We start from the raw sequence: 20,143 nt of genomic DNA, 5'->3' as shown, positions 1-20,143 counted from the left end.
GCATTATCCATTGACATTTATCTTGTGCTAAGGGAGCCTACAACTTATCCCATTCCTCCTGCATGGTTTTCAGCAGGAAATGAGCATTCCTAACAGAGCAATCCCACTGGGACTGGGGAACAGTAGTTCTCTCTCAATGAAGAATGTGAGAGATTCTCCACTCCAGTGAATGTGCACTTTTTCAAGTGAGAAATCTGCACCTTGGAATGCAGAATTGAGCAGATGTCATGTACAGCAAAAGCTCCTCACATCCACAGCCAAACATTTGTCCAGTCCCCACCTAAACCATCAGCTGTGTCATCTAGGCACAAACCCCAGCACAATAAATGGTGTAAGCAAAGCTTTGATCACCTCTCACAAGCTGCAGATAACACACAATTCTGTGCCTACACATGGCAAAATTCATTCTGAAGGAAAGAACCAGGTGACATCCACCAACTGAAATCCAAATTTTAATGCAACTGCCAGCTCTATGCCAACTCCCTCTACAGTTATTATCTACACTGGAATTTCTTGTCTGCTTTTCCTGCCATGTTTTCACCGAAGGACCACAAGCTTACCTGGTCCAAGCTTAGAAACTGCATAAAGGAGGTCGTAGTTGATGACAGGTGTTGCATCATCTATTGGTTGCCACCCTACAGGTGGGGAGGCTGGAGGCGAGATGAGAAACTGTTTTGCAGGCTGTGGTGGTGCCAAATGAAGCTTGTCTCCATCTGTCTCAGAGGTCTGAATCTTTAAAGCATAACAAAGACACAATTTAGTACAGGAAAGAATCACTCAATGGTTTGGGTTGGAAAGGACCTTTAAAGGTCATCTCCTCCAACCCTCCTGCCTTGCTCAGAGCCCCATCCAGCCTGGCCTTGAATATTTCCAGGAATGAGGGAGGCATCCCGAACTCCTCAGGGCAGCCTGTGCCAGTGTTTCACCACTCCTACTGTAAAAGATTTGTTCTTTACATCTAGCCTAAAACAACCTTCTTTTAAACTATTTCCCCCTTGTCCTATTGCAACAGCCCCTGCTAAAAGGTCCATTCCCACCTTTCTTGTAAGTACTGAAAAGCCACAGTGAGGTTTCCCTGGAGCCTTCTCTTCTCCAGGCTGAACACCCCCAGTTCTCAGCCTGTCTCCACAGCAGAGGGCTCCAGCCCTCTGGACATCTTTGTGGCTTCCTCTGGCCTGATTCCAACAGGTCCACGTCTTTCCTGCATCTGGGACCCCAGTGCTGGACACAGGACCCCAGGTGGGATCTCACCAGATCAGAGTCACGTCCCTCTGCCTGCTGGTCACACTGTGGGTGATGCAGCCCAGGATATCTGGGGTGTCAGGGCACATTGTCCAGCTTCTCATCCCCACAGGAAGGCTAAATGGAATGACTGCTCAAATCATACCCTTCTCACTCCAAATGCCACCCAGGCAGGGTTTCAGCACCAGTCTCAGAAGAGAAGGCCTGGAGCTGAATTTCATCTCAGCCTTACAGATGGTGCCTCTACAGTAAATGCACAGTGTGGGGCTGTGACATCAGCAAAGCTACAATGTCTGTGCCTCTTGTGTAAATTCTTTCAGGATAAATGCAAAGTTTTGGCAGTCCCAGCTGCTAGCTCAGAGATTTTTGAGGCTGTAAAGGCACTGTTGTGATCTGGTCTAAATGCCTAAATAAAAAGTGACATCACACAAGTAATGCCTGGCCTTGTAAGTAACTTCAGAAAGGTTTCCACAGATTTTATTTCTTTAGTTGAAGTGAAAAAGGAATCTATGATGTTCCTTAGTCATTTGCAACTGAGTGCCCTTATATTATATCCATATTGAATTATCTACTTCAATTCCTGCTCTTTTCTAGTATGTTAAAGAAGCCTTGATATAAATGAATTGTAGTGCAGCCATACCTAAGCAAGGTTACAACCAGCTCAAGCACAATAAACTCTATTTCCAGGACAGCAAACATGGGGTTTGCAAAGAACCAGTCTGAATCTCTCAGCTCCATGTTCCCCAGAACTTGTAGGTCTGGAAGTGGTTATTCAGCCTGGCTGGGGCCAGACACTGCTCCAGACACTGCTGCTGCCACATCTTCACTCCCTGAACACGACTAATAAGCTCTTGTAAGACTCAGTGTACTGGAGAGCATAGTGCAGGTACCAGAATGGCTCTGCAGGAAATCAGCTTAGATAGGGAGACTAATCACTGTTGTGCACATTTTTCTTTTTGTTGTTATCTCAAGTTTTCAATTAGCCTCTGAATGGACAATTAGAATGAAACCATTCTCAGTTCTGCCTAAAAGAACTGCAGGTTTTGAAACCTTTCAGAAAATTCAGAGCTAGATTTAGGAGATCAGGGCATAGAAAATAGGATTGAGGCAGATTCTTAACACCTAAAGCCAGCTGTAAGATCTTCTAAGCTCATCTAACTTGTTAAGCACATTGTTTTGTTTTTTTTTTTCACAGCTGTAGCTTCCCATCTTCCTGTGGTTCTGCTCCTGCCTAGGCTCAAAACAGCTCCTATTCTGACCAGGAGGAAGAGGCTCATAATTTAACACTGTGTGTTTGTTGGTACCTTGAAGTGAGCCAGCCCTTATCCTCAGACCTCTGAAGGGCCAAGCTGGCAGCTCAAAGCACACCTACATTACTTATAAACACCAGTGGTTACCTCACAAGCCACAGTGACCACATCAATTTATTAAACTGCATTCAGAAGAGGCAGTGGTTGGGTTCTCAACCTCCTTCAACTTTCTCTATCCTGGCTGGGGCCCAGCCTGCTGTGGGAGATCTATGTTCTTTCTCCCTTGGCCAAGGAGAACTGAACACCCACCTGACAGTTCCAATAGATGGATATAATCACCTACAGCCCAGGCTGGGAGTGTTTTTCTTCACCTACCTTCTTCCTTTGACTTGGACTCAATAAATTCCTTTTAGAGAATTCAGTATTTGTAATTCATGTATTCAGTAAGGAAAAGCCAAAAAGGCAGGAGGAAGCCTGACTGTGGCTCAGGGTGGCAGCCAAATATGTAATCCAGACCCACCTTTTTTGTTCACTTGGATTCTTTACATTAGCACTTGTGGTTAGCTACCCACAGACAACACCCAGTGTTGTAAATCACCTCTGAGATACATAATTCTGTGTGTTGAATGAGCAACTTTAGTCCTAAGTGGTCCTTTAAATTTACTGCAGACCCTCAGGGCAGAAAAGCTCAGTCAACACAAGCAGGTTTAAGCAATTGTCTATCAGAGAGACTGGGCATGGGAGAAACCTTTATTACTTTTATTCAGTGTAAGTGCATAGCTTTTAAAGAAATATTGTGCAGTAACACAGAAACAGATTCCAGATTTCATTACCTGTGCAAAATACAACTTTAACTTCTTCCCTCTGAACTGTGTTTCATGCAGCTCTATTCTGGCACGAGCAGCTGATTTGGGACTGCTGAAATTTATCCGCACACGCCTGAAGCTTTTGAACAGCTGGAATGTCACGCAGTCATCATAGGCACGGAACAAACCTTCAAATTTCTCCTGCAAAGCAAAAAGAAATAATGCTGAAGATTCACTTTGTGCTCTGTCACATCAGTCTGAGTCAAACAACAATCTGAAACTCGACAGTTGTTTTAGGAGGAGGTTTCAGCCTGTGGCATTTGGGGACAGGTGTCCACAGACAAATAAAGGCTCTGTGAAAAGAAATTAAGGAAAGCAGTAGTCTGATAGTGCTGAACTCTGCAAAGAGTTAAGGGGAAGAGGTCTTCAAATTGAGAACCCAGCAGCTATTGAACTTCTCTTAAAAGCTGAGCAAACCTATGACAGTGACATGAAATGAAGCTGAAAGGGCACATGACTGAAAACACCAGACAACGGTGGGCTCATCTGCACAGAAGCAGCCATTGTGCTGAATTACTGTGGAGTCAGCAGACAAAGGCTGCAGCTGAGGCTTACATCCACATCAGCACTGCAGGGTCATTGTGTATTGCTTGATATGTTTTTCTGGATGTTTTGTCATTTAGATACTTAAGAGAATACACACTTGTTCTTTGGGAGGTCCTGCAGCATCTGGTAACAAACTGGACAACTGAAAACAGTGATCTGTCTGAAAGAGAAACTTCAGGCTTCAAAATGTTTAGCTGTAGAAATATGTTCAAAAGCTCACAACAAAATAGGCACATTTTAGCATTGTAAAAGGAAGGTCTGAAGTTCATCACACCCATGGACTTGGAGATAAACAAGAAATTCAAGGCACTTTTGGCAGCCTTGGAAGCTCAGACTCCATGATTTCTCTGCAAGCTGTGAGCACACAGAGGACTAAGTTCCACATCATCAAATAAACCCAAAGTCCTTAAATCAATTCTGACACTTGCACAGGTCTTTTCGTTCACACAAGCATAGATTCATAAAATGCCAAAGCTGAAAGGGGGCACTTATTATTTAGTCCGGCCTTCATGTTTACTCAGATTTCAGACTGCTATCCAGTGAGTCACACATCAAATCTGAGCATTTTAGCTACTGCAATCAAGACTTGAAGATTTGTAAGATGGAGAATCAGCCAGACCAAAGCCCCTGCTTTTAGGAGTGCTTTATTCTGAAAAAAAAATCACTGGTAAGATGATTTGCCACACCATTTCATATACACCAAGGGCTGTTATGTCAGGGTGTGTATAATTATAATAACCTAATGTATATTGACAATAACCTGATGTGGATGCCTCAAATGTTCAAGGCAAGGTTGGAGGGGGCTTTGAGCGAGCTGGTCTAGTGGAAGGTGTCCCTCCCCATGGAGGGGAATTGGAATGAGATTATCTTTAAGGTTCTTTACAATTCAAACCATTTCAGGATTCTGTTTTCTTGCTATCTCTGCAAGTCCTCACATTCTTACATGTTTTAAAAGACTTCTTTGCTTCTCATCCAGAAAAACAATTTCTTTTCCTTTACAGTAGATAACTGGTACAGACTACAGAAGACAAAGAAAATGCAATTTGTGTAATCTCATCAATACTTCAGTTCTCATCTATTGAGCTTACCAGCAAAACAAAGAATTCAGAACTTCTCACAAAAATTCATCCAGAAGCACAATGCAGCTGCATCAGGGAGCACTAACAGCACTGTGGGAGTCACTACTGTCAGAGTGGGACATTTATTAAGGAGTTAACAGGGGAGCAGCCCAGTTCCACAGCCAGGGCTGTGACACCACGGCGCATGTGCCCGATCTCCTTTCATTCACTGCCAGCTCTGTGGTCTTCCTCCCCATAACTGATATTCCGTCCTGGCACCCTTTCAAAGGAACCTCCCTATGGTCTATTAAGCTTTCATGATTTTCATTTCATTCTGCCTGACCTCACTCACCTCTTACTTTCACTGCAGGAGATACTTTGGAGGAATGAAAAAAGAAAAAGAAAAAAGGGAGGTGAGAGCTCTGTGTTTTGGCAGAAGCTGACTAAAGGCATGCAGCAATCCCCAAAACAGTTGAAGTGCATAGGTTTGTACAAGCAGGTCTAGTCTTACCACCCAATGCCCAAATTATTACACCTCAGTTATGCTTTTTATCTGCTTTGCTTATATTTTTGAAAAATTCCATTTTCCTGAGCAGAAGGCTACATCCAGTGGCATTTGTATAAAGGTCAGCCAAAAGCAGCAGTCATCTCAGTCCTGTCCTGATTGGAATTTTGATGCTACAACCTTCACAATGACCAGGGAAAAAGGGCTGGGGGAAGGGAGAGAAAGGGGCAGGGGCCCAGCGTCTGTGTAAAGTAGGACTCACACAGCATTCAGAAACATAGCTAATTAAAGCTTATGTCTACATGTTGGCTTTATTACCTACTTCAAACCTCTTCAGTACATTTTCAAAATGAAATAAAGAAATTCAAATACATATTAGTGGGGGACTTGGAAGTGCTGGGTTAACAGTTAATCCTAAAGGTCTTTAACCTAAACTACTCTGTGATTCTGTGAGAGATAGAAAGATATATATATATATATATATATATATATATGTATGTATGTATAGAATGATCAAGACATTATAACAGAAGTCTCATAAGTCAAAAATTAGCAGCAAGGTGAACATTTCCCAGTAGTAGCTCTCAGTTTTTCTACAAATCAGTAATAAAATTCATCATATAAAAAAAAGTTTCACCAAGAGTGGAAGGAACCATGCATGGACTTGTGTGGGCACTGGGAAGTATCTATTCCTACTGACTGTTTATTAACAAAGAGATGCCCCCTGTCTGGATGCAGCAATCAGGGCTGTGTGTCTGCCCCCTCTGTAATACAAGCCAGAGCCTGGATCTTGGTGAGGGACCTAACACAACATTAGGGCAGACACAATTTCAAACGTGGGTCCAAGAACAGTGAGCACAAGGAATGTGCTGGGCATATGCCTGGGCTACACTGAGACTCACTCTGATTAGGCACTGAAAGGAAATAGATGGAGAACTTCAAAAAAGCTGATTAAGTCCTGGGTGCTGTTGCCACTCTGGGAGAACTTTAAAGCACTATGGACTTTATTCTGCTTGCTTTTCAATTTTGTACTGGCACAGCTTTAGAGACCCAGCCTTGATTAACGCTCCTGAAAACGCTGTGGGGAGGAGGGAAATCAAGCCTTGCATTTGATATTATTAAAGGGCAGTCTATCCACAGTGGGGGCACTTCCACAGCACTAACTGAAACTGCAACTCCCATTAAAAAGATTCATACATCTGGATTTTTTTACGTTTTCAGCTGATAATAATAATGACCTCAGCAGAGGTCATTAATCATCAAGTGAAGTTAATGGCCCTCAGCTGCATTTTGAGCCATCCCCACTCCTCCGAGCTTGATATCAATTCCCAGGAAAAGCCTTATGCCTTAATTGCTATTGCCTGTGACTTCTAATATCTGCTGAATGCACTTATCTGGATAAAAGTCTTTCAGAGTCATTCCAATCTATAAGAAAATTTATCATATACATTATAAAGACCTAAGCAAATTCTTTCCCTTTCAAGTTTTGTGGATAAATTATTCAAGACTCATAATCCTCTCAATTCAAAACTTTTAAAGTGCTTTTAGGATTCAGTACTTTTAAATGCTTTTAGAAAGTAAGTCTTTGAACTTTCAGAGCACTTTGAAACTTGTGGGGAAAAAAAGGAAACATCCAAAGTTAAGCAGCAGTGTTGCTATTCTTAAAAAGTCAAAATGTAGAAAGTCATGAGTTACACATTTATTTCTGGGATTTTGGAGTGTCTTCATCCATCCCAAGTATGTCTCAATGAGGCCAAATTAATGCTCTGTAAGATGTGAGCAACCTTCACTTCCCCAAGTTCCCACTTCTCCCTGCCAGGCCCTGTGCCCTCTCTTCACCTCATTATTCCTTTGCCCAACACTGGGCACCTTTCCCCAGTTCTTTCCTGTCACCTTCTGTCAGCTCCCATCACTCAGTGCCTCTAGCAGTTTCCAAAGTTATTTTCTGTTTGTTTTCTAAATTAATGAAATTAGCACAAAGTAGGACCATACTAATTAAAGCTGCTGATTACTCCAGCTTGATGGTTATCATTTAGGACAGCCAATGCTGAGAACAAACAGAGCAGCATGCAAGGAAGAAATGAGCACTGGAGTGACAGACAGGAGCTAAAAGCCTCTGAGGACAAGGGCAAACCTATGCCCTCCTTGAATCAAAACTATTTCTAGCACTAAATGGGAGCTCATCTGGGAGCAAGACCCTGCAAGTCACATGGTGACAGATCAGTGAAATGCAGCCATAGGGAGGTAAACAAGATGCTGGGTACATTTGGAAAAGTACTTCCAGTAAAGCAAGGAGAGTATTAACAGCATTGTATGGAGCACTAGAGCAGCTCATTAAAAATGCAGAGTTTGTTGCCTGTATCCTAAGCAGATTAATGGAAATACATCCAGAAAAAGGTTACAGGGAGGTGCTGGAATGAGTCCAGAGAAGGTCAACAGAGCTGGGGAAGGCTCTGGAGCACAGGTCTGAGGAGGAGCAGCTGAGGGAGCTGGGAAAGGGGCTCAGCCTGGAGGAGGCTCAGGGGGGACATTCTGGCTCTGCACAACTCCCTGACAGGAGGGGACAGCCGGGTGGGGGTCGGGCTCTGCTCCCAGGGAACAAGGACAAGAGGACATGGCCTCAAACTGAGCCAGGGGAGGTTTAGGCTGGACATTAGGAACAGTTTCTTCACTGAAAAGGTTGACAGGCATTGGAACAGATTGCTCAGGCAATTGGTGGAATCACCATCCCTGGGAATGCTCAAAAGGCAGGTGGATGTGGCACCTGGGGACATGGATTAGTGGTCATCACAGCAGTGCTGGGTTAATGGTTGAATTTGATGATCTTACAGGTCTTTTCCATCTTTAACCATTCCATAATTCTATGAATTAACAACTTTCTAAATAAGAAATTTAAATGCTTGGCTTATTTAGCAAAACAAAACAAAACCTGAGAGGAGATAGGACAGTCATCAGTAATTTACCAGCACTGTTCAGAGCAAGGACAAAGCACACTGTATGGTGTAAATCTAGAAGACTACATTGGCATAAAATGAGTGGAAACAATTGGCATAAATAGGTTTAGTCTAGAAGTTAAAGAAGGTTTCAAACATCAGAGTAATGATCCAGAAACAACGTTCCAATTACAGCAGTGGCAGCAAATTATTTTTTTAAGATTGAATTTGGTTAGTTCATGTGAGGGACTATGACAAAGTATCGACACAATGAGCATTGTAAAACATGACAGCCATAATTAGCAAGTGAATTGGGTTCTGACACAGCAAGTTCCTGTGATTTATTTCCAAACATTTCTTTCATGAATAGCTCCACTGGTATTGTGTTCATTCAGGACAAAAGCCAAGGCCTAATTCAAATCAATGGAAGCCTTTCCACAGACATCAGCAAGCTTTGGATTAGAGCCCTAGAACTCAGAACCCAAATTACATTTTATTATTCAGTGTGTTTACACTCATTATCACCCTTGCTACACATTTGATTTAGGATATGGTTGTGATTTAGAACTTAGCCAAATGCTTTTCCTAGAGTTTTGCAAGCAAATAAAGAAAGTATTTTTCCTATTTTAATTTTTCACATTCATTCATGTAAAAGATACTCCAAGGAACTAACCACAATAGGGAAAGGAATATAATTCACAATTATGAAATTAGTTTTTCCTGAAATTAGTTCTGTAGTGGATATAAATATCCCTGTAAGACATAAAATCCTATCTCAGAGTTGAATGCATTCTGTTTCCAGACAAGCCATGCTGGTTGCAACCCTACACAGCTCTCATGAGGCACAAGAAAAGAGACAGAATCTGGTAAAACTGTGGAAGTTGTGCACTGAAGAGTCTTGTAGAAAAAACAATCTAAGAACAGATTAATTCCCTGTTTATACCAAAGAGGATGGACAGACCAGTTACTTCTAGAGGGATAAAGGAGTCACTAAGGTGACACACCTTTAACAAAAATACTAAAACAGAAGCCTAGAAAATATGAGCTGAAGTGATTTCAGCATTGAGATATATCCATGCCACGTGAAGGGTATTGTAATGACCTAGCCTGGATATTGTGTGGGGCTCTTCTCATCCTCGATTAAGGAAGATGGAGGCAAGATGGCAGAGCAATAAAAGACTGCAAGGATGATCAGAGAAGTTGTGAACCTGTCACAGGAGGTGAAGGTAAATGATATCCATGCCTGGAAGTGTTCAAGGCCAGGCTGGACAGGGACCTGAGCAACCTGGTGTAGTGGAAGGTGTCCCTGCCCATGGCAGGGGCTGGAATGGGATGGTCCCTTCCAGGTCAAACTGTTCTGGGATTCTGGGATCTCTCCTTGGGAAACAGAACCCAAAGTATGAGGTGTTTCCTGCTGCATCTGTCTGTAAGGAAATCATAAATAATGTAAAGGGAAAGAGATTAGCAGAATTAAACTAACCAACAGTGTTGGTATTAAACAAAGACTGCCTGTTAAAAGATTTAGACTTAAATTGAGGCAGTTACTTAGCACTAGAACAGTAACATATCAAAATTCCACTGGCCCAGAAATAGAAAAAAGCCAATTGCTTTGATGAAAAGGGTAAGAAGGAAATATTAGAGAAGAGCATTATGCATTTCTGTGGTTCTCAAAGACCAAAGGAGAGGAAAGACTAGAGGAAAACAAAAAGGGATCCTGATTTGTCTAATGAAAACTTAAAATAACTGTGTTCATCTGAAGTATTTTTAACAATTATTTAATGGTCCACACAAAACAAGGAAGCAGCTTGATACAACTCACATGTGAAAATTCCTTAAAAGCAAGAACTCCCACAAGTAGCCAGTGTAAGCAACAGCCTCTTCAAATTCTCTGCTTCTAAAAAGATGAAACTCATTGGGAAATCCTGGTAGTGCATATGAAAAACTACTATTGATTTTCAGCTAAAATTCCAGGAGTGCTATAAGTAGAGGAAATATTTTAAACCAGTGATGATAAATAGAGAATTCCTATGGGCTTGTCCTGCTGCTTTTATTTAATGGCAGGAGAATAAAGCACAAATTTACCATTTAGAGATCCCCTTAAGGCAAAGGTGTCCAGGTTGTAGCTTTTTATTTCACCTTTCACTGTAGGTAGCTGTAGCTGAGAGAGTGGGATTTTCCTACTCCCTCCTTACAAGTGGGGGAGGGTATTATTTGAATATTTACCCTGAGTATTACTGTCTGAATGTTGGTTTGCAGAAAGATTCTGCTGTTACCAAAGGAAATCTCTCAGCTGGCAACAGGAGTGGAAAAATGTGTCTTTCCACCTGTCATTCACCAGGGTACATTTTAAAAGGACATTTCTTCATGTGAGACATTTTGAAAGGGGGGAAAACCAGGGAACAGTGGCAATTTTGTCAGATAATCAGAATCACAAAGTACTCTGCAATGACCTTCTGGTTACTGTATTGTCTAAAATGTGTTCCTTACCTTGGAACTCAGTGCACAGCCCTGCTCATTTCTTCATGAAGCTGGATTAGAGCATTAAGATAGGGCTGGAAAGAGCTTGGGTTTATTTACATTAAACATGGCAGTAATTAGCATATTCCAAAATTGAACAATTCTCTCAATACATCAAAAAACGAATCCAGTTTGCTACCCCAGTCCATTCAGTTTGTTGTTCTATGCTTGGCTTTCTCCTGTTTTCAAGAGGTGAAGGTCAGGTAAATTGTGAATCAGAGATGAAATAAAACAGTAAAGCCAAAAAAAAAAAAAATTTTAAGGCTGGGCTTCAAGATGGGGGGCATTACAAAAAGCATTAAATCTTGCTCTCTCCAGTAAAATGAAGATTGATTTGCCTGCACTACTGCAATCCTTTTAAAGAGGAACCTAATATCTTTAGGCTTTACTATGTAAAGAATGCACAGTTTGTATTTCAGAAGTGATGTTCTGAAACATCAGTGGCCTCCTTGCCCTGCAATTTGCAGTGAACCAACCCCAAACAGGAGCACACTGGCAACAAAACATAGCCCTGGCCCATGGCTCACACATCCTGCTCTCTTATCCTTACACACTGGTGCTCTTCACAGGCATCTGCACAGAACTTTTAGATCCTAAAGGATGCATTGAGTGTTCTGCCCTCCACATTGTGCCAAAATCATTCTTACAGCAGAAATATCTGATGTAATGTTTACTGTTTACAGATCCAGTGTCTTGGTCCAGAGAGGGACTTTGAGAAAGTCTAACAGACATTACACTATGCTGTAGAGACATTTGTAACTCATCATCTCTCAAAGAGCCCTGGTGGCAAAAGTAGGTCAGGAGCTGGAAGAAGTTTGCTGGTCCCACCTCATGCTGGCAGGAGGAGGCATCCATCCCTCACAGCCCTCCTGCATTACATGCCCACCACGGCATGAGAGCACTGCAAACATCCTGGTGAACAGAACAACAGACATGTTCCTCTTGAAAAATCAGCTGAACCAAATAAATTTTCCTTCCTCTTCCAGCTCATCAGCACAACAAAAGGTACAGAGATAATATCTGCCCCAAAGCTTAATGGGAATGCATTCACATTTCGGAAGAGGCTGACAAATGTCAGGGGCACAGAATTCTGCTGCGTTGCCTTTTCTGTTTTTAACCAGCTCACATCCCTGTTTACCTCAATGTGACGCACATTCCTCCTGCTTAGCTCCACTGATCTGGAAACCAAAGGCTCCTTCAAGATGAAATAAATTGTTCCTGTGGCAATGCCAAGGGGCTGATTTAATATAGTTTGGAGAGTTCTCAATTCAATTTCACACCCAACGATTGAGCTAAAAGAAAAATCCACACTTTACATTTCTTCTTTATAGGAACACTGTTATTTTACTGTATCATCAGCCACAGCTTTTCTGAGCACACCATATTTGAAGTACTCCAGTTCCAGATGCTGTATGAGCTCCCTGAAATGCTGGAAGTGCTCTTTCAAACCAGCTGGCAAAGTGCACATTCTATGACCAGATCCATTAGTTTCAACCCCAGTGCTGGGGAGTGTTCTGTAGAGACATCATTCTCTGTTCCCTGAAAAGCTACATTTGATTCCAGTGCTGAATACCATCATTGTGCAACATCAAAAAATAGTTGCCTTTTATTTTTCTCTTTTGCATTGTATTTGTCAGGGAAAAAAAATCAGAGCCTGAACAGATTTGTGGAAGATTTAATGCATTTATTTTCCAAATACTAGCCTAACATTTCAGCTTGAGAATGGTAAAAATAATGCTAAGAACAAAGACATGAAAAAAATATTCAGACTGTCCTGAAAAAACTGCCTATTTCTGTTTGTTTTAAGATTTCAAACAATAACTGAGTAGATAATGTATGTAGTGAACTCCAAAGGACTCATCTGCATTGGATTTAAAATGTTCATAGTACAATACCAGCCATTGCTTTTGTCTTGCTCTTGCTGTTAAGCTCAACAATTAATTGGTAGCAAAAGGAACAAATTACTGTGTATATGTTTCTAAAGTTCTTATTATCTTAATTTAGCACACAAAATAAGGAAGAAAAACAACCTTAATTAGTTTTTACCAAAAGCTGCTACATTTATGTTAATAAGGAATGTTCCAGGAGCAGATCTCTGCAGCAAAACAGTTGGTGCTGACTTTCTGATCAGGTGCCACAGACTGAATGCCCATTAGCAGTTGGAGCAGATCAGGCACACTTCTAGAGTGCATCTTCTATATGAATTTCATCTGAAAGGCATCCAGTTCATGAACTGCTCTGTGATGTCAACAAAAAGCACAGTTAATGAAGAGCAACAGGAAAGGTGCCTCATGAGAATCCCCAGCTCGGACTCAAAATGCTAATGTACACACAAGCCTGTATCTCTCATAAAAATAGTTAGCTGGCACTCCAGGAGAAGAATAAAACAACTCCACAACCAAACTGAAGTGCTAGAGAAAATAATAAATAAGGGACTGGTGGTCAAACCTGTGCACAAATCTAGGACTGAAATTATTTATTATGAGAAGCTGAGTGAAAATTATTAATATTCATAGAACTACAGAATGGTTTGGGTTGGAAGGGACCTTAAAGCTCACCTAGTTCCAAACCCCTGCCATGGGCAGGGACACCTTCCACTTAACCAGGTTGCTCCAAGCCCTGTCCCACCTGGCCTTTGACACTTCCAGGGATGGGGCAGCCACAGCTTCTGAGGACAACCTGTGCCAGGGCCTCACCACCCCCACACCAAAGAATTTCTTCCTATTAACTGTATAAACTTTGATACTGTAAGAAAAGCTACATAAATATCCATCTTATTATGACCCCATTTTTCACTGATTTTTGGCATCTGCAATTTCATGTCCTCAAGCTCCTGAGGCCACCCCACTGTCCTGTTTGTGTGGTGACACTGAGACCAGGATGGACCCACAGCCACAGGGGGAAACCACAGGCTCATGGGAAACCATGGGAGTAGAACCAGAGTTTTCCTAACTTACTCTGAATCACTTTATTTTTACACAATCCCCAACTGGAGTATAGAAACCTCAGCCTCTTAAAAAACTGTTACTGAGGCTGTGGAAGTGTCAGGGGACACCTCTGTTGGTGTGATGCAGAATCAGGACGTCAGTGTGCAAAATGCTAAATGTAAGGATGAACTACAATAAAGGCAACACCAAGAGCTGAGAAACTGGGTCTTATTTATAGTCTTGGAGATGCAATGTTGGAAAACAACCATAAAATGCACACTACTTATTCCCTGACACTGTCAACCCAGTTAAACTAGAAAAATAAACAAGAACAAGCCATGGGACAGTTTAAACTAATAAAATGCTTGCATTGCCCATTCCTGATTTACTGTTTTGCCTACAGTGATCAACATTTATAGCATTTCAGCTGTTCTCATCAGTCATGGGGAATGCTTTCTCCCTCTCCTCTCCTCTAACACTGCAAACTGCACAAATAGGACTAAAAATACAGTTTCAACTTGTCTGGATTTGGAAAGGACACTGACAATTTTGAAAGTGACTATGAAGCAAAAAAAAAAAAGAAAACCAAGTAGGAGAGCAGAATAGAATCTAATATCATGCAGCTCCATAAATGTTACTTAACTGATGAAAAAAGGTTCAAGGGGAACTCCTGATCCACCAATGCACATCCCCTCATCATCATCCTCTCTCTACTTCCTCTGCAGCCCACAGTGACCCCCCCCAGTCACAACCAGCAGCACTGTGACCACTGTCTAATGCTCTGTTTGTGCTGTTTGACTGTTCCTTGCTCTTCCCAGTCTGTCCCAACCATCTGTCATTCCCTGTCTTACACTTCATTTGCAAATTACTCGAGCAGGTCTGTTGTCTGTACTCTGAGCAGCTCCTGGGAGCTGCAGCCTCTGAGAGTGGAGGTTCTTTGTACAGGGAACATAAAGCAAGGATGGGAATACTTTGCCTCCAATCAAGTGGCTGAGTGGAGTCTTTAGCAAACCTACATTAGCTACAGGTAAATGGTGTTTCTGAATTAATGGCATAAACAGAAGTATCAGAGATAAACATGCAAGGAAGTTGTAAAAAGAAAACTAAAGAAAATATCATCAGTGAGCTGGAAGAGCAGGAAACGTCCTATTTACAAATGTGACAAATTGGGGGATATTGACATCACATTCATATATATCATCTATATTTTTGGCTGGACCAAAGACAAGGAGTGCAGGAGGTGAGGGAGGAGATTCTGCCCCTCTTCTGCATCCAGCATTGAGGACCCCACTGCAAAGAGGAGATGGACCTGATGGAGCAGGTCCAGAGGAGGCCACATGCTCAGAGGAATGGAGCACATCTCCTTCTGTAGCTTGCCAGTGAAATACCATGTTCATCATCAATTCTTTATGCATATTTTCTTTGTAACCTAATTTCCGCCTTGTAGTCCTTCCTTCACTAATTGTTTATAAGAGAACAATTGTACTTGATGCATTTATTTGAACAGATTTATTTTTCTTTTTTTTTTTATTATTACATAGGATATAGACTTTCCCCATAACAGGAATTGTGCTAAAATATAAAAACAGCAGTATAAATAAATATGTATGCATGTATGTATGTATGTATGTATGTATATAAAATTTCAGTTCAGAAAAAGGAATAACTACAGATACCAGTCTGTTCCTCCTAACTTCAAATAGCAGAACTTCCACAGACTAAAATGTTAATGTTCACACATTGCATTGAAAGAGTTATAAAAGACTGTGAGTTCCTCATTCTCCCACATCCACTGATTTGGTGCCCTCAGAGGAGGCTCAAATGAGCTGTAATCTGCTGTGTATAATTCTTCTTAATGCTGTTATCAGTCTGAAAAGTTTAACTGTGAATTTGATTTTGCAGATCATGGCAGAAAATGAATGGGAAGCATCTGCATAAACAGAGATGATACATTCCTCCCTCCATGCTGCTTCTAGATTGTCACTGGAACCCCCAGTTCAGCACTGACCTACAAAAAAACTAAAGATGCTTTCCAGTTTGAATAAACTTCAGTGGGAAAAGAAAAAAAAAGTGCTTGAAACATTTTTACACTTAGAGAGGCTGTTTTCTTCCCCATCAGAGGTCCCAGTTTTTAGAGGATGCCAGCATCTCAATCTGCACAAATGCTGAAATACCAAGGGAACACCACACAATGGTTTACCTGCCTATTAAAAAATATTTCAACAGCATATTTTAATTTCCAGCATAGACCACAATACTTCATTAGCCTCTAGAACTTTACAGTGTTACAGTACCTCATGACATCAAGAATTTAGCACACATCAGAAAACTGGGATTGTGCAGGCCAGGAAAGAGGATTTGTGTGGACTTAGTAAGCAGATTCCAGCAGGCAAAAAGGCTGAGATGACAGATACAGGTTCTGTACTGGGTACAGAAGGGTAGAAAAATAAGCAGAGCTTTCCATCTGATTCAACAGCCACTAGTACCATCCACTTCCAGACAGAACAGGGAATTTCAGTCTTACAGTGATATAATTGCTTTATTAGGCAGACAGAAGGAACCCCAGGGTGAAAAAGCAAATATTCCTGACCAAACTGCTCCCATGTCATTTTTCAACCAACTGGAAAATTTGCAGTTGGCATGAATTCTGTTTAGAAACAAGAATTGGAAAGTAGACTAATCCTATCTTAGAGCTAAAACTAGCACTGCTCTTCATCAAAATCATTTTCATTTCCTGATGTGAAAAATATATCAGTAACAGCATGATATTAAAAAGATACTGGACTGGGATTATGAAACTGAAGCTGCTGTCCAGAGATCCAGAGCAACTGGGGAGAAGGAGCAAGCCCTGAGACTGGCAAGCAGAGTGGTGAAAAAATTGAGATTTTTTTTCTTTTTATGAACAAGTGTTTTACAAATAAGTAGGACACAAAAATAATCAGTATGCCATAGTTTCTTGCCCTGTGGCACTGTTTCACACTGGCTCTGTGTTGCATTTGCCCTGCAAATGCCCTTGTGCCAGTCTGGAACGCTGGAGATAAACATGCAGAACCAGAGAACATCCAGAGCTGGAAGGGACCCACAAGGATGAACAAAGGGGATGAACAACCCCTGGCCCTGCACAGGACACCCCAACAATCCCACCTTGTGCCTGAGAGTGTTTTCCAAACACTCCTTGAGCTCTGCCAGCCTTGGGGCTGTGACCATTCCCTGGGGAGCCCGCTCAGTGCTCAATCCTGCTCTGGGGAATCCCACCTAAGCCTCCCATGACACAGCGCAGGCTCAAGGAGTCTGCCTTTGAGGTCAAGGAGATTTTTTGGAGCAAATAGATTCTAAATGACAGGAGAAGAAGTGGGATGCCAAATCTAGTGGAAGCAGTTGTTCAAAATAAAGGGAAGCCACCTGTTCCCTGTGGAGGTTTCATTTTCAGAGTTCAGAGGGTGTCCCTGACCACTCAGCTTGATGCATGGACTGTGCCTGCATCCAGCTGCAGTCACTGCACTGCAGAAGCAGCACCAGCTGTAGCCCCAAGAACAGAATTTACACTTTTGAATTGAAATAGTGTATTTAATCAGTATGGGATATTAGTATTAAATTAAGAAGGGCAAATTATCAATTAAAAGTGAATATATTCATGCTCAGCATAGTCCAGACTTTCTCCAAGGGAAACCAGAAACACAATATAACTGAATTTGCTACATATAAGCTTCAAATTTAATGGGAAGCATTAGGGGGGAATAAACCAATGAGGGTACCTTCTTATAAGTAAGTAAGTGGCCTCAACAGAAAGAGATCAGGTTTGGATTGGGTATCAGGAAGGAATCCTTCCCTGTGAGGGGAGTGAGGCCCTGGCACAGGTTGCCCAGAGATGCTGTGACTGCCCCATCCCTGGGAATGTTCAAGACCAGGTGGGACAGGACTTGGAGCAAGCAGGTCTGTGGAAGTGTCCCTGGCACAGCAGGAGATGGGAGTGGATAATCTTTAAGGTCTGTTGCAACTCAAACCAGGCTGTGATTTGGTAATTTTATGATTGTAAAATAGAGTAATTAGATAGGTACCAACATGCAGCATTATCATCTACACCTCATTTTACACATAAGTGTACACTCCCATTATACCATCATTTTACCATTCTTATACCAACTACTTATTCCCAAAGTAAATTCCCCTTATCCAAGACCTTTTCTTTATACAATTGTTACTCCTTTGCTCTGCTTCTATTTCACTGTACAACACATAAACTATGAAACTGTATAAGCATGAATTTTACACGGAATGACATGAAAAAATATTCTATACTGTATTCTAGGATGTAGTATGCTTTGAGTAAACTCTTGTTTTGTGATTATTACTGTATGCCATCCAGCAGAATACTGTATGTATACTCCTTGCCAAAAGATATCACCACTTTGGAAGTTAGGATTGCAGGCAGCTTGCTTACATCACTACAGTTTTTCAACAGTGTCAGTCTAATAATTTGCTAAAAAAGCATGAAGTAGATAGCTAAACATCTTTTCCCTTTTATTCACTTATTAAAAAAAAAATCAGGCAAAACCACATCAGCTTCCAAGCCTCTAAAATTTTAAGTACACTAATAATTTACTTTTGTCTAACATAAGCAGCATGTTCATTTCTGCTATGGCCCAGCATTTGGCTTTGCTCCCAGCTGTCTTGATTAATAAGAATTTTTTTTTTAGCTCAACAACTCTCAAATTGTGGTTCAAGGACTGGCAGCAGCCTGCAGAAAGCTGGCTGGTCACACAGCCTGCAGTTCCTCTCGTGGAATCAGCTGTTTCTAAAGATAAAGGTACTACTTTTCACACCTCAGTGCTTTTCTTCTTAGGCTCTGTAAACAAGGTAGCAACATGAAGTCTTCTTTCTAGACAAGAAAATGTGCATCTGAAAATTCCAACCAGTCTCACCAGAGACAAACAGCACAGCTGCAACAGCAAACTTGGGCTGGAGCACCTCTCCTGTGAGGAAAGGCTGAGAGAGTTGGGGCTGGAGAAAAAAAGGTTTTTAGGAGTTCTGAGGTTTATGGCAGCCTTGGGATACTTAAAAAAGATAAGACGGAGAGATACTTATAAGAAAGATAGAGACAGACTTTTACCAGGGCCTGTATGATGGAAAAGAAGCAATGGGTTTAAACTAAAGAGGGCAGGTTAGGATTGGATTTAAGGCAGAAATTCTTCCCTGGAAGTGCTCAAGGCCAGGCTGGATGGGGCTTGGAGCAACCTGGGATAGTGGAAGGTGTCCTTGCCCAGGGTAGGGGTGGAACCAGATGATATTTGAAGGTCCCTCCTAACCCAATCCTTTCAGTGATTCCACATTTGTTTTGCTGACAGAAGTGTGATACTGCTGCTAATTATCCACTGCTGCTCACTAGAACTCAAGAGATTTGCATCACACAACTGTTTAGTCATGAGAATGTCTTTATACAGCTGTGACTGATTTATTTCTTCTTGCACTAGATTTCATCCTGTTGTTTAAGCAAGGGCTGTTCAGAATTTTGACCCTGCCCTACCAAGACAGTGTCATTCACACTTTTTTTGAGGCTTTTCCCCTTTGACTACTGCCATTATTCTCAACCTGTTTTCAGGAAGGAACATGTGAGCTCATCCACTTAAATGGCTTCACCATTTGAGAATGAACCGGTTCCGGTTTTGACATTCTGTAAACAACTATGCACCCACCTTATGGAAATTATATTTGGAGTGCAGATTACTTATGGAAATGACTTGAACAGTGTGAAAGCTTTAGTCAAAATATCTACACTCCACATCTCCTTTATCCCACTTATCCCATTGCCCTGTCAAACAAGGAAGGCACATTGATTTGATATGACTTGGTCTACACAACCCAGGCCTAGTTACTTCCAAAGTACTTCTAAATTATTTCCAAAATCTGAGTCAGGTAAAAATATCTGTAATTGTTCAGATCTTTTTCCTCTCTCCCTTTTAAACACAAATGTTATTTTTTTTTATCTCTCATCCTCACCAGTCTCTTTGTAACCTATGAATTCATAAAAGATAATTTCAAATAGTAAAAAATTATTTCAGCTGCATCCTTAAGCATACCTAGGTAGACTTTTACAGCTCCTGTACACTTAAATATCTGTCTTACTCCTGCATTTTTAGCAGTTTTTTCTCTGCTGTGGCCACTACTAGGGTTGCTTTCTCTAATTATTTAGGTAATTATCTGTGTTATCATATAACATAAATGAAATCAGTTACACCATAACCCTCACCACATTATGTATCTTGCTATTAATGGATTTACACATTGTTTTCCTCCTAATT

General features: G+C 41.4%; 1 protein-coding gene across 2 annotated transcripts in view; it reads right to left on the bottom strand.

Moving 5' to 3' along the window:
• RCAN2 (regulator of calcineurin 2) overlaps positions 1–20,143 on the bottom strand; it is an 84,747-nt gene that overhangs the window by 13,055 nt on the left and 51,549 nt on the right. For both annotated transcript variants that reach the window (XM_064709894.1, XM_064709895.1), the window contains 2 exons: positions 3,326–3,499; positions 561–732 (listed from right to left, as the gene is read on the bottom strand). In XM_064709894.1, coding sequence (XP_064565964.1) covers positions 561–732; positions 3,326–3,499 — 346 coding nt within the window. The remainder of the gene's footprint in view (positions 1–560; positions 733–3,325; positions 3,500–20,143) is intronic.

The sequence above is a fragment of the Zonotrichia leucophrys genome, chromosome 3 (assembly GCF_028769735.1).
Source record: "Zonotrichia leucophrys gambelii isolate GWCS_2022_RI chromosome 3, RI_Zleu_2.0, whole genome shotgun sequence".
NCBI lineage: Eukaryota > Metazoa > Chordata > Aves > Passeriformes > Passerellidae > Zonotrichia > Zonotrichia leucophrys.
This window is presented reverse-complemented; position numbering and strand designations above follow the sequence as displayed.